Below are 13277 nucleotides of genomic sequence, written 5' to 3'. Positions count from 1 at the left end.
ACCAACACGCTTTCCCGTAGGAATCCCAGCGGACACTGTACAACATCTGCTGCCCCTGGGATCTACAGTAGAACCCTCCCTGCGGGTTATGTACGATGTCACCGACTGTGGCACTGGATCTGGCGCTGAGAGTCCCGCTGTATCACTGCTCGGACATCAGTGACTGACAGGCCATCGCCGGCTGCAGGAGAACCGCGGGTAGAAGGCTTTGTTCAGGCGTCATTTCTTGGCGATCTACATCCCGATTAGAGCGTTGTTAGATGCCACCGCTCTTCAGCCGAATCCCAAGTTCCATCTTCACCGTCAACGATTGATGGGAACTACAGAGCCGATGCAATGGCCGTCACGTCCAGCACATGGTATCCCTGGGATGATATAGAACGGGCAGCAGCCCATGGGAGGAGATGCACCTGCAGAGAAGAAGAATCGCTTCTTCTTGTGGACAACCACACCCATCATGTCCGGGGTATTAAAGGGACGATAACGTGTGGCATTCCCGATCGTCTGAGTGTACAGGGGGGTACTGGGTTTCCTCATCTTACATTGCGCCGCAGTATAGAGAAGTCTGCAGTATATACAGTATACATTCAGCACCCGGGAGCTGGCAGTGAGCGGAGGCGCCGCCTGTGCTACACCTCTGGGCTCTCGGCAGCTCCAGGTCGTCCTCGCATTGTGCAATCAGCTTCTGCACGATGGAGATTGTGGAGTAGATCCCGGGGATGGTGACAAGGGCCGGGAATAGAGGGAAGGCGCTCCCGCAGCGGTTTTATCTCCGCAGATACGCGGTGATGTGCAGATCGGGAGAACTATGGCGAAGATCTCGTGGCCTCCTCTCCGCTCCTCCCCGGAACCTCCGCCAGCGGCGGCTATAAACGGTTGCATGAGATGTCAGAGAGTGAGGAGTCACGTTGAAAGCGAGCTCTCCTGTCCGGTTCTGACCGGTAACGGACTCTTATCCCGGGCAGGGAAGCACAAGAGGAGAACGGAGCGGAGAGGAGGCCCGGATGGGATAAGGCAGTAGCTGTGCTCAGTGTCAGCCAATAGCAGCTCAGGACGGGCCTGCTCACGAGCCAATCAGAGCGCGGCCGCTGTACATATAAGAGGCGCCACCAGCGCCGCTCTCAGAGTTTCTCTTCCAGGAGAGTTTTATTATTTGATTACCGCAGCACACAATGGCAGAAACCGCGCCAGCCGCCGCTCCTCCTGCCGCCGAGCCGGCTGCCAAATCCAAGAAGCAGCCGAAGAAATCCGCCGCAGGGGGCGCCAAGAAAAGCAAGAAGTCCTCCGGTCCCGGCGTGTCGGAGCTGATCGTCAGAGCCGTGTCCGCCTCTAAAGAGCGCAGCGGGGTGTCTCTAGCCGCCCTGAAGAAGGCTCTGGCTGCCGGAGGGTACGATGTAGAGAAGAATAACAGCCGCCTGAAGCTGGCCGTCAAGTCTCTGGTCACCAAGGGCAGCCTGCTCCAGGTGAAAGGCAGCGGCGCCTCCGGCTCCTTCAAGCTGAACAAGAAGCAGGAGACTAAGGACAAGCCGGCCAAAAAGAAGCCAGCGGCTGCGGCCAAGCCCAAGAAGCCCGCTGGAGCCAAGAAAGCGGCGAAATCTCCTAAGAAGCCCAAGAAGGCTCCGGCCAAAAGCCCGAAAAAAGCAAAGAAACCTGCAGCGGCCGCCGCCAAGAAAGTGGCCAAGAGCCCGAAGAAAGCCTCAAAGCCGAAGGCCGCCCCAAAGCCCAAGAAGGTGACGAAGAGTCCGGCTAAGAAGGCGGCCAAACCCAAAGCTGCCAAGAGTCCAGCTAAGAAGGCTGTTAAAGCCAAGAAGAGTGCGGCTAAGAAATAAGCTGAAGCCGCCCATGCATTTACCCCACAAAGGCTCTTTTCAGAGCCGCCACCTTCTCACCGCAGAGCTGTATTATCACTGCCTCGGATTCTGTTCTAGATAGCAGCGGCCCCATAGCGGCTACAGGGGACTTCATATCAGTTGGGAGTCTAGGGAGCGAGGGGGAGGCTATAGAGGGGGAGTAATACGAGACATTGTCGCCGCATCATCCCCGTTCCTGTTGGGGAGTGTGACCTATACAACGCGTGTATGGATGCCGGGCTGAGTGTGAAGAGGGAGGGGACTCGCCGACCTAATGCATTTCCCATAAAAGCAGCACAGCTTCTAATGGGGGAGACTGCCGTGCAGCGTGGAGTGTGTGTTTCTGCGGACATATCAATGCAGGGAAGCAGCTGAGAACATGATTTCACAGACACCCGTACGTATCATGCAGTGGCCTGATAGGCTGCGGTGGGGCCAGCCTCTGCCGAACGCTGATTGGTCGCGAGCATCAAGCGTTTTGGCGGGCTAGTGGTTTGTTCGAAAAAGCCAATGAGATGTAGGGGGCGTTGTTTCTAAGAGCCAATAGGGAAGAGCAAGTAGGGTATAAAGGCTCTGCTCTTTCTACGGCTCCCATCATATCACATCTGTGTGCATCTCTACAGCAGCGCTATGGCCAGAACCAAGCAGACCGCTCGTAAATCCACCGGAGGGAAAGCTCCCCGCAAGCAGCTGGCTACGAAGGCCGCCAGGAAGAGCGCTCCTGCCACCGGCGGAGTGAAGAAGCCTCACCGCTACCGTCCAGGTACAGTGGCTCTCCGTGAAATCCGTCGCTACCAGAAGTCCACCGAGCTGCTGATCCGTAAGCTTCCCTTTCAGCGCCTGGTGAGAGAGATCGCCCAGGACTTCAAGACTGACCTGCGCTTCCAGAGCTCAGCGGTCATGGCCCTGCAGGAGGCCAGCGAGGCTTACCTGGTAGGACTGTTCGAGGACACCAATCTGTGCGCCATCCACGCCAAGCGGGTCACCATCATGCCCAAAGACATCCAGCTGGCCCGCAGGATTCGTGGAGAGAGGGCTTAGATCTGCTCTGGGCACCGCGTGGAACACAAAGGCTCTTTTCAGAGCCACCAAATCCTCCTCAAACGAGCTGCATCCTGTCCTCCGCTGTTATTCTTCCGATTCCCTCCCCACTCGGGTTCACAGCCAGCCTGTCCCCAATAATGTGTCAGCAGGAGGTGGTCTGTTAACCCCTTCAGTGACCTAGTCAGTACCTCGGGTAATTTATGCCATCTATATATATAAAAATGAATGTATGTCTGTGTGCGTGCGTGTCTGTTTGTCCTTTATGCGCTACTACACCATTCATCCGATCGCCATGAAACTTTGGGAAGTTGTTGAGTACACTCCTGGGAAGATTATAGGCATAGTACAACTATCCTACGAAAAATGGCGCGCGCGCGAGCGTCGTCGAAGGTTACGACCCCCCCCCCCCCACGTAGATCGAATAAGTAAGCCACCTGCTATTGTGATGTCATCACTGATGTCATCAACATCGGACACCCTTGAACATGCCCCAACATGTTCTATAAAGCTGCATTGTGATGTCATTAAGGCTCTATTATGACACGTACAGCTTGGAACCACTAGAGCACGCCAGCCAATTACCATTGGAGTTGGAAGTGGGTAAACAAGTACTAGGATATCTTCCTAAGAAGCCACAGCAGCCGGATAAATTGTATGTTCCACCCAACGGCTATTTTATTCAGCCCGCAAGGGGGAAGCAGCGGCCTACAAAATCTCATTCAGGTAGGTAGGTTCAGTTCTTGGAGGTTGGGGAATGCTTATGGGCAAGGCCTTATGTCTCATCCCAACTCGATTATTCAATTCTAAGCGCAAAAGAATTAGCGTCCAAATTTTATGTACAGAATTTAATTCTCTCACTTCCCAATGTCATAGAAACTTGAAATTTGGCATGAGCATTGATTATGTCATAAATGGGAAAAGCTAATGGGTCCCAACTTGATTATTCAATTCAAAGCGCCAAAGAATTAGCGTTCAAATTTTACGTACGGAATCTAATTCTCTCATTTCCTGATGTCATAGATAGATAGATAGATAGACTGTATGCAATAACCCTGATAGATAGATAGATAGATAGACTGTATGCAATGACACGTACAGCTTGAAACCATAAATACTAGAGCACGCCAGCCATTTACAGTCAGTCTCCATTGGAGTTGGAAGTGGGCAAACATGTACTAGGCTATCTTCCCAGAAAAGCCACAGCAGCCGGATAAATTGGATGTTCCACACAACGGCTATTTTATTCAGCCTGCAAGGGGGAAGCAGCGGCCTACAAAACCTCAGTGGTCGCTGCTGCCGTCATCTAGATATATAAAAACGAATGTATGTATGTATGTCTGTCTTCGCGGCAACGCGCGACGGGTACGCTAGTTTTCTCATATTTCCATATTGTAGAAAGAGACAAAGCGATGAAGTTGTCAGTGAGAGGCATCTATTGGTTCCTGTAGTCCGCCGGGAGGGAAGGGATTAGTGTTGAGGATGTATTTTATATGTGGATGTTATCTCATTGTACCAAGGAGAAAGAAAGCAATACAAAAACAACAATAATACTACACAATGACATGAGGCACCTAGCCAGGGGGCTTTTGAGAGTTGTAGAGGAAGCGGGTAAATTCCAAATTTCAAACGGTTCTGTGCTCAACCAATCAGCAAGGAGGGGGAGTGGCCAACATGTAATTGCCCCATTAGGAACGCCCTAAACTTGCGTCATTTATTATTGTTTTCAATCTGGTCCGCTCGTCGCGTAGATAAGGGAGGACGCTCGAACTGGTTGGCAATTGTTTTCTGCTTACAACGTGGAAGATGTCTGGTCGCGGTAAGGGAGGGAAAGGTCTTGGGAAGGGCGGCACAGGAAGGTGCTCCGTGATAACATCCAGGGCATCACCAAGCCTGCCATCCGCCGTCTAGCTCGCAGGGGAGGCGTCAAGCGTATCTCCGGCCTCATCTATGAAGAGACTCGCGGCGTCCTGAAAGTCTTCCTGGAGAACGTGATCCGCGACGCCGTCACCTACACCGAGCACGCCAAGAGGAAGACCGTCACCGCTATGGACGTGGTGTACGCGCTCAAGCGCCAGGGCCGCACTCTCTACGGCTTCGGAGGTTAATAATTCTGCTCTTTCTCCATACCACAAAGGCTCTTCTCAGAGCCGCCCACCTCTTCCAAGGAAAGGCTGTAATCCAACTCCTTGTGGGGGGTTGCCGCTGATTCAGTCTGATTGCCAGTCTGATAATTGGAATGTCCCAGGTGAAGGAAGAGCTTCCTGGCCCGCGCGTACTTCAGGCTCTAGTCCCTTTTCCCTCCTACCGTTAGAGAGGAGGAAGCAGGCTGCGGCGCATTGATTGTATGTCCTCGCACTAAAGCATACGGCCTGCCCGCTAATCCGTGTAATGCTACCATATTGGAGGCGTCCTGCACGGCGGTCCTCTCATATAGAAGTGCTGCAATTGTACCAAGATCTCCCAAGGACCCGCGGAGCCATTATTTTATATAGAGTTGCGGTCATAGCACCCAGCTCTCCCAGAGTGCTGCACTGACATCGTGTTGCAGGACTCTGGGAGAGCTGAATGATATAGCCGCAGCACTAAATTAACCTAGGCAAGAGGGTGGCCCTGCAGATCTCTGAGAGATACAGTCTGCGCCTCTATGTGAGGGGATGACCGCTGTCACTCTGGTCCCCGCCAGGCTATCTTTGCTCCCATTCCCACTGCTGCTGCTACTCTGGTCCCTGCACCGCTCTCGTTCCCTTTGCGGCCGCTGGAGTAAAAGGAGTCAAGAGGCGCCTGGACACCTCTACATGCGGAGCTGGGGAGTGTGAGGCTCTTCTCGTCATGCTCCTCCTCCCCTTTCCTGGCGCTTCAAGCCTCTCATTGTCAGGCATCCCGGGTTGCCTCCGCTACCCCCTTGTACCCACTACAATGCACTACAGCCCCCAGCATGTCATCCTTGGACAACTATGCTGTCTGCCTCCGACCCTTTGTGCACCCCACTGATTCGGTCACACACACTCCATGTAACCCGTGTAATCACTGACGGGGCATCTGATAGAGCGGCGATCAGGGCTGCCGGTATCTAATCAGCAGGGGATACACTGTGCTCAGAGTACCGCGAGCAGCAACAGTCGCCGATTATCTGATGGCTTTTTTGTCCGGTGCGGCGCCACTAAATCTAGGTAGAGCGCCGCACAGTGCCCACCAGTATGGAGGCGTCCGCGGGTGCTCTAGAGTGACGGCTCTTCTGTCCGCGGGTCACCCGGATGGTTTAAAGAGATCTGCCTATTCCCAGGACACAAGCTCCAGGTCCGCTCACTATCAGCTCCCCGGCCCGGCTGTCACGTATTCACCATTTCTGAGAGAACAGTTGGGGTTATCAGCGAGCTGCCGGGACGGGTACATATCGGGAGAAGCATGCGGCCGGCGCTGTACACTCCACCGATCACACTCGGTTAATATCCCGAACTCCCGCGCTGGGTTTCTAAATATTCCCTAAAGTGTGCTGGAACTGCACCTTGTCAGGATTTCTCCCCGTCGGCGATCCTCCTAGTTGCTCTTTACCATCCGCAGCTTTCTTCTAATTCATCCCAGCTGCATTACTGCTGATATAAACCACGGGTTCTGAGCAGTCCGTCAGGGCATCGTCCATAACAATGCTGCGGCCGCTTTGTCCTCACACCGGGAGCAATGCATCAACACCCGGCAGCCGCGCCGACATAACGGCGGTCTATCCCCACCTACTGCCAGCAGAAGACATGATTGCTATTGCTGGAAGGCAATAGGACAGAGCCCCCCCGAGCGCTTGTGGACACGGGGAAGAAAACGGAGCCCCAAACCGCAGCAGGCGGTGGAGTCTGAGATGACCATCTGTGTTCCGCTGCTGCCTCCCCCAATAATGCCATTTATACTGCACGATGCAGAAGAGACACAAGAGAGAACTAGCACACAATCTGGTTATCATTCACTCTACAGCAACATATTACAATAACCTACACACCGACTAGGAGGTGGCAGCTCTGCTGTAGACGGGGTGGGTGGCTCTTAGAAGAGCCTCTGGGGTGATCGTGCACGGCGGGCCACGGAACAGATTACTTGGCGCTGGTGTACTTGGTGACGGCCTTGGTGCCCTCGGACACGGCGTGCTTGGCCAGCTCTCCGGGCAGCAGCAGGCGAACGGCGGTCTGGATCTCCCGGGAGGTGATGGTGGAGCGCTTGTTGTAGTGAGCCAGGCGGGAGGCTTCCCCTGCGATGCGCTCGAAGATGTCGTTGACGAAGGAGTTCATGATGCCCATGGCCTTGGAGGAGATGCCGGTGTCGGGGTGGACCTGCTTCAGCACCTTGTACACGTAGATGGCATAGCTCTCCTTCCTGGTCTTCTTACGCTTCTTGCCGTCCTTCTTCTGAGTCTTGGTCACGGCTTTCTTGGAGCCCTTCTTGGGCGCTGGAGCAGACTTGGCGGGATCAGGCATGGTAACGTAGAGATACTTTCCGAACTAGAGAGAACGATATTCCTGCACCTCCCAGCGCTGCGGTATTTATAGCGGGGCCATGCAAATGAGTACCGGCGTCTGCTTGCTGTTCTACTGGAGCAGCAAAACATGTGACCCCTGTGAGCGTCATTAGCCACGCCCAGTGCCGCTAATTGGTTCTTCCTCAAGTCTGGCCTCTATTGCGTGGATTGAAATCTACCCAATTAGAAGAGAGGAGGGCGGAGCAGCAGGTTATAAAAATCAACAGAAGGGCTCTTCTCCTTATCACTACTTCCGAAGTGTTTTTTTTTTCCTAGTTCTGCTTTCCTGTGCTAGAAGATGTCTGGACGCGGCAAACAAGGAGGCAAAGTCCGTGCTAAGGCCAAGACTCGCTCATCCCGGGCAGGACTGCAGTTCCCTGTCGGCCGTGTACACAGGCTTCTCCGCAAGGGCAACTACGCTGAGAGGGTGGGCGCCGGCGCTCCGGTCTATCTGGCAGCAGTGCTAGAGTATCTGACCGCTGAGATCCTGGAATTGGCTGGCAATGCCGCCCGGGACAACAAGAAGACCCGCATCATCCCCCGTCACCTTCAGCTGGCTGTGCGCAACGACGAGGAGCTGAACAAGCTGCTCGGTGGGGTGACCATCGCCCAGGGAGGCGTCCTGCCCAACATCCAGGCCGTGCTGCTGCCCAAGAAGACCGAGAGCAGCAAGACGAGCAAGAGCAAGTGATCGCGCCGATCCCTCCATAGAACCAAAGGCTCTTCTAAGAGCCACCCACATGCTCCTTACAACAGAGCTGCGCCGCTTCTATGCTGTGATACTCGGTGGCCGGTACGCCGGCTGCACCGGGAAACTATAAATGTATAGGACTTTCCACAAGGAGGCAGAGATTGGCCAATTTGGCCATCCCTGTCACCGGCAGAAGCGCACAATCGTCCTGCTCTAGGTGACCTCATGTCCAGAGGACGGGCGGCTGTAGGACTCGCTCACCAGTCCTTGCGATAACGGGTTAACAGAGTCCTCTGTTTGCTCACGTATATACAAGAATCGGAACGCTTTTGTTGTGTTTCGGATAGAACACCCAGCTTTCTCAGGGTCCTGCGTGGGCCGTATGCTTACAAAGCGTTGCAGCCGCATCACCCAGCCCTCTCAGAGCTCTGCACGGTCGCCCCCTTAGAAGTGCGCTCATCATGTCACTCCACAGCCATGCCCTTTTTATGGAGGTGGAGCTATATCACCCAGCTTTCCCAGAGCCCTGCACGGTTTTGGATTATAGTAAACCTACAGGGATGAGACGTCCTCTTGCGTTACGGGTGGAGCAGGTAGAGGATTCCACCGCCCGTCGTAGGGCTGGGATTAGGGGGTGTATCTGAGGGTTCTTTACCTCCAGCCCCGAGCGCCTCTATATCAGACGGCCTGGTCACTGATTACACGTGTTACACGGATGGATGGAGGACAGGAAGAGCGGGAGACGCGATCAACTGAGCGGGAAGTTCAAAATCTCCGGTGATCAGCCAATGAGAGGGAAGAATCTGACTATAGCCCCGCCCATAGGCGGCACTAAAACCACCCGACCTCCAACGGCAGGTCTGTTAACCCTTCACCGCACTCATTAATTCAGGCCCAGCTCCTCGCGTATTATAGACATAACCTGCCTGCCCTAAACAGGTTAAGGGGTTTAAAAGCGTGCCGTGACCGCAGCCTGAAGCGCACCCTGACGGGGAGGCTGCTACACCCCGGCTGTATCATGTCAGAGCGCATAGACTATCACCGCTGCTGACGACCCCACAGGGAGTTGGATTACAGCCTTTCCTTGGAAGAGGTGGGCGGCTCTGAGAAGAGCCTTTGTGTTATGGAGAAAGAGCAGAATTATTAACCTCCGAAGCCGTAGAGAGTGCGGCCCTGGCGCTTGAGCGCGTACACCACGTCCATAGCGGTGACGGTCTTCCTCTTGGCGTGCTCGGTGTAGGTGACGGCGTCGCGGATCACGTTCTCCAGGAAGACTTTCAGGACGCCGCGAGTCTCTTCATAGATGAGGCCGGAGATACGCTTGACGCCTCCCCTGCGAGCTAGACGGCGGATGGCAGGCTTGGTGATGCCCTGGATGTTATCACGGAGCACCTTCCTGTGCCGCTTGGCACCGCCCTTCCCAAGACCTTTCCCTCCCTTACCGCGACCAGACATCTTCTACGTTGTAAGCAGAAAGCGATAGCTGCTCAGCGTAGAGCCCTACTCTATATAGACAGTGAGCGGACCAGAGAGGGAACTACTGATCAGGGCCGTCATTGTGGGGCGTTTCTTTCAGTAGTCTAGAGTAAAGGCCCATCCCCTCTCCCTGCTGATTGGCTGAATACAAGAGCCCTTGCCATCTTGTGCAGCCGATTGGCCTGTCAGCTCCTGAAGCAGTGGGAGAGAAGACGGAGGAGGGGTGACGGAGAGAGCCGCTGGAGCGTGAATCCCTCCTGTAAAGCGAGGAGTGCAGCTGCTGCCACAAACACGTGGGGGCGAGGGGAGAGCGCGCAGGGAGGCTTCGGTGAAGGGGAGTACTAGAGCTCTGCTGCATCAGCCCTCCCCTGCCGGAGCAGAGAGACACTCAGGAGCCACAACAGACAGCTGTGGGCGGCAGGAACATCAGGGCACCGTGTATAACAAGGAGGCCCCATAACCTGTGACAGTCCCCGGCACAGGGCATACAGTGGCACTTCTACTGCCACCCCAAGAAGCACCAGGATTACTCCTCCTCTGCTGTGGCCACCATGCTGTGCAACACTGCAGATTCTCAAGACCCGGAGTCCCCCTTTACAGTCATCAATGAAGTGCAAACCGAACGACTTCCCTGTGTGACTGCTGCCAGACACTGCTGTATACTCCTTATGTCTTAGGGGCCTTTACAGGTCTACTTAAGGAGCTTTAAGCAATTTGCACAATCCCCTACACAGGCAGGAAACGCAGAAGTGGTTCTGCTATGGGACCCATAGACAGAACTCTCCCAGTGATACACTAAAGATGTTTGTGACGGGGAAGCCCCCGACACGGAGCCTACGACATCATCTGCATCAGGAGACGTGGCCTCTGCACCAACCGCCTGTTTGAGTTCGCTTGCTGGGTTGGTTCAGACTTTGCAATGACTGTCCGGTCGGCTCTTATCAGCGATGCAGACAGCTACTGCTGCCCTTACGGGTAAAATCCTCGAGATCTGAATGGATGTGAGCCTGTTGAGACAAGCCACCCAGAATCTAAGAGACCGCGTCACTAGTACAGAGGACAGGATCTCTGTGCTGGATGATACCGTATCCCCGACGGCAGCTACTGTGCGAGAGCTTACGCCAAAAGCAGAAATCTGGAAACAAAAGGCGGGCGGCTTGGGAAATGGCTCGCAGCGGAATAATCTGTGTTGTGGGCCTGCCAGAACGCACTGAGGGGCAGAGACCGCAGGGGATCATGGAACGGTGACTACGTGAATGCTTCCCTGTCACACAGGTCTTTGTGGTGGAGCGCGCACACCGAGTACCCATGAAACCACCTATACCAGGCGGGCGCTCCTCCCGGACCCCTGTTGCTCTACTCCTGGGATAGAGAGGTGATCCTACAAGCTGCCAGAACAGGAGGCCCTCTTAGATGCAACAATGCTGCAAAATCCATCTTCCCGAACTTCTCGGCAGATCTACAAAAGCAGAGAGCGCCCTTCTTTGGGATAAAAAGGCAACTCTGAGATCTCCAGCTGCCATACTCCATGGCATATGGATGGTGACCGCACACGTTTCCTCTCCGTCTGAGGCTGAGGAATGGCTGTCTAACAGGCATCAACCAGAGTGACTGAAATGTACACTTATCCAAGAAAAAGAATCAGCTATACTAATAGATCACAGACTGAACAGGAGTCAACCATGTGATGCGGCAGCCAAAAAGTCAAATGCAATTGTGGGATGTATTAAGAGAAGCATAGAGTCTAGATCACGTGAGGTCATTATCCCCTCTACTCTTCCTTAGTCAGACCTCATCTTGAATACTGGGTCCAGTTCTGGGCACTCCGATTTAAAAAAAGACATCGGCAAACTGGAGCAAGGTCAGAGAAGAGTTACCAAGATGGTGAGCGGTCTGCAAATCATGTCCTATGAGGAACGGTTAAAGGATCTGGGAATATTTAGCAGAAGAGAAGGCTGAGAGGAGACTTAATAGCGGTCTACAAATATCTGAAGGGCCGTCACAGTGCAGAGGGATCAGCCCTATTCTCATCTGTACAAGGAAAGACAAGAAGCAATAGAATGAAACTGAAAGGGAGGAGACACAGATTAGATATTAGACAGTGAGGGGATCAATGAGTGGAACAGGTTGCCACGGGAGGTGGGCAAGTAATCCTTCAATGGGAGTTTTCAGAGGCCGGACAACCATCTATCTGGATGTTTTAGTGATCCTGCACTGAGCAGGGGGTTGGACCCGATGACCCTGGGGGCCCTTCTAACTCTACCATTCTATGAATCTATGACTACCTTCTTCTTCCAGCCAGAGAGCTTATTATCTGCTGAGTGGGCCCACTTCCAAATTACCCTGCTTCGCCTCAGAGGCTCAATGATTAGAATATTTAATTTGCATTCAACTTCAGGTTAGCAGGCCCAGGATATATATGTGCATGTAAATGATAGGAGCCTGGAGGCATAGAGATAAAAGCTTTCCTCTATGTATTCAGTATGTGCCCATTATAACAAGAAAAATACAAACGCCTCAGGACGTACCGCCTAGGATCGAGCGGTATGGATGAGAGACTGCTTTCTTCATGCAGAAAAGAGTACACAGCAAGAAGTATAAGACGGGAGCTAACATAACCTGCTACATAGGTGAGATCAATACCATTGCCAGGATATATATATATATATATATATATATATATATATATATATATATATATGGTTGCCCATGGATCGCCGTGTTCCTGACTGCTGCGGGTGTGACGCTCCAATGGTTCACAAGCACTACGCTCAGCACCCACGCAGGGTGATGTTCACAACTACTCTAGTAGATAGATATGCACCGAAGAACAGTGTGCACCACAACTGAAATGCATAACCCTGATGAAAAGCCTGTGCGACACCAGGGTACCACATTCAGCACGGCGACAGGGAAGGCATGCCCTATAGGAACGAGCCGCACACCATGCTATGCTGAATGGTAGCACCGATCCATTCCTAACCTAGTAAGGGGGGTGAAGGGGCCCCGCCTTAAAGAAGAGCAGTAGCCTCGATAGAGACGGCCCCACGGTCTTCCTCCTGGGCCCTGTCTGTCCCTGAAAGGACCCCTGGAGAGATGAACCGAACAGCAAAGCAACACAGAAATGAAAAACAGAAATGCAACTGAAAAGGAACCCACAGCTACTCATCTGCAAGTAGAAATATACCCAGCACAGAAGAGCTCCAAACTCCAGGGACTCCACTATGGAACAGAATAAGCAGCACTGAGCAAAGGGAGGCGTGAGAATATATAGCCACTATGCACATGGGAACTGGCAGAGTGAATGGAAAACCACACAACATCACCCTACTCCCAGGCATGACTAATCCAGCATGCATCAAAGACAGGCAGCACCAGCAGTCTCTGCACATGGTGCATTAACCCCTGTCCTCCATAACAAGGCAACAGGTCTTGACCTGCGTCCAGACCACCATGCCCCAACAGCATCAGGGTACAATAGTACCCTTCACTCCTAACCGTTGAAGAGGATGGACTCCAACTACACCTCAATCACCCGCATTTATAGAAGGCAGACATCGTGTGACGGTACGTGTATTGGTACTTTTGCAGACATATCCCAGCCACTTTCAGACATTAGCCCCTTACATGCTGCAGCTGTGCAATGCATACAACAGAGTACTAGACCCTTACACGGGCACTGCCCGCCCCCCAGCAAGCAGACATGTTTCAATGT

General features: G+C 53.4%; 4 protein-coding genes across 4 annotated transcripts; 3 read left to right on the top strand and 1 right to left on the bottom strand.

The window, feature by feature from the left end:
• The first annotated feature begins 1172 nt into the window (after positions 1–1172).
• LOC136602474 (histone H1B-like) lies at positions 1173–1829 on the top strand. Its single transcript, XM_066588900.1, has one exon. The coding sequence runs from the start codon at positions 1173–1175 to the stop codon at positions 1827–1829; it is 657 nt and encodes a 218-aa protein (XP_066444997.1).
• A 639-nt stretch (positions 1830–2468) lies between these two features.
• On the top strand, positions 2469–2891 carry LOC136602464 (histone H3). Its single transcript, XM_066588891.1, has one exon. The coding sequence runs from the start codon at positions 2481–2483 to the stop codon at positions 2889–2891; it is 411 nt and encodes a 136-aa protein (XP_066444988.1). The 5' UTR covers positions 2469–2480.
• Positions 2892–6947: 4056 nt separating this feature from the next.
• Positions 6948–7360, bottom strand: LOC136602466 (histone H2B 1.1-like). The gene has a single exon (XM_066588893.1). The coding sequence runs from the start codon at positions 7352–7354 to the stop codon at positions 6974–6976; it is 381 nt and encodes a 126-aa protein (XP_066444990.1). The 5' UTR covers positions 7355–7360; the 3' UTR covers positions 6948–6973.
• Positions 7361–7693: 333 nt separating this feature from the next.
• LOC136602465 (histone H2A type 1) lies at positions 7694–8134 on the top strand. The gene has a single exon (XM_066588892.1). It carries the CDS (start codon positions 7694–7696, stop codon positions 8084–8086), a length of 393 nt encoding a protein of 130 aa, XP_066444989.1. The 3' UTR covers positions 8087–8134.
• Positions 8135–13277: the final 5143 nt, after the last annotated feature.

Source organism: Eleutherodactylus coqui, unplaced genomic scaffold (genome assembly GCF_035609145.1).
Source record: "Eleutherodactylus coqui strain aEleCoq1 unplaced genomic scaffold, aEleCoq1.hap1 HAP1_SCAFFOLD_27, whole genome shotgun sequence".
Classification (NCBI taxonomy): Eukaryota; Metazoa; Chordata; class Amphibia; order Anura; family Eleutherodactylidae; genus Eleutherodactylus; species Eleutherodactylus coqui.
This window is presented reverse-complemented; position numbering and strand designations above follow the sequence as displayed.

What these genes read in the sequence shown, in the direction of transcription:
- LOC136602474 (XM_066588900.1), top strand. Translation starts at nt 1,173, where the DNA reads ATGGCAGAAACCGCGCCAGCCGCCGCTCCTCCTGCCGCCGAGCCGGCT.
- LOC136602464 (XM_066588891.1), top strand. Translation starts at nt 2,481, where the DNA reads ATGGCCAGAACCAAGCAGACCGCTCGTAAATCCACCGGAGGGAAAGCT.
- LOC136602466 (XM_066588893.1), bottom strand. Translation starts at nt 7,354, where the DNA reads ATGCCTGATCCCGCCAAGTCTGCTCCAGCGCCCAAGAAGGGCTCCAAG.
- LOC136602465 (XM_066588892.1), top strand. Translation starts at nt 7,694, where the DNA reads ATGTCTGGACGCGGCAAACAAGGAGGCAAAGTCCGTGCTAAGGCCAAG.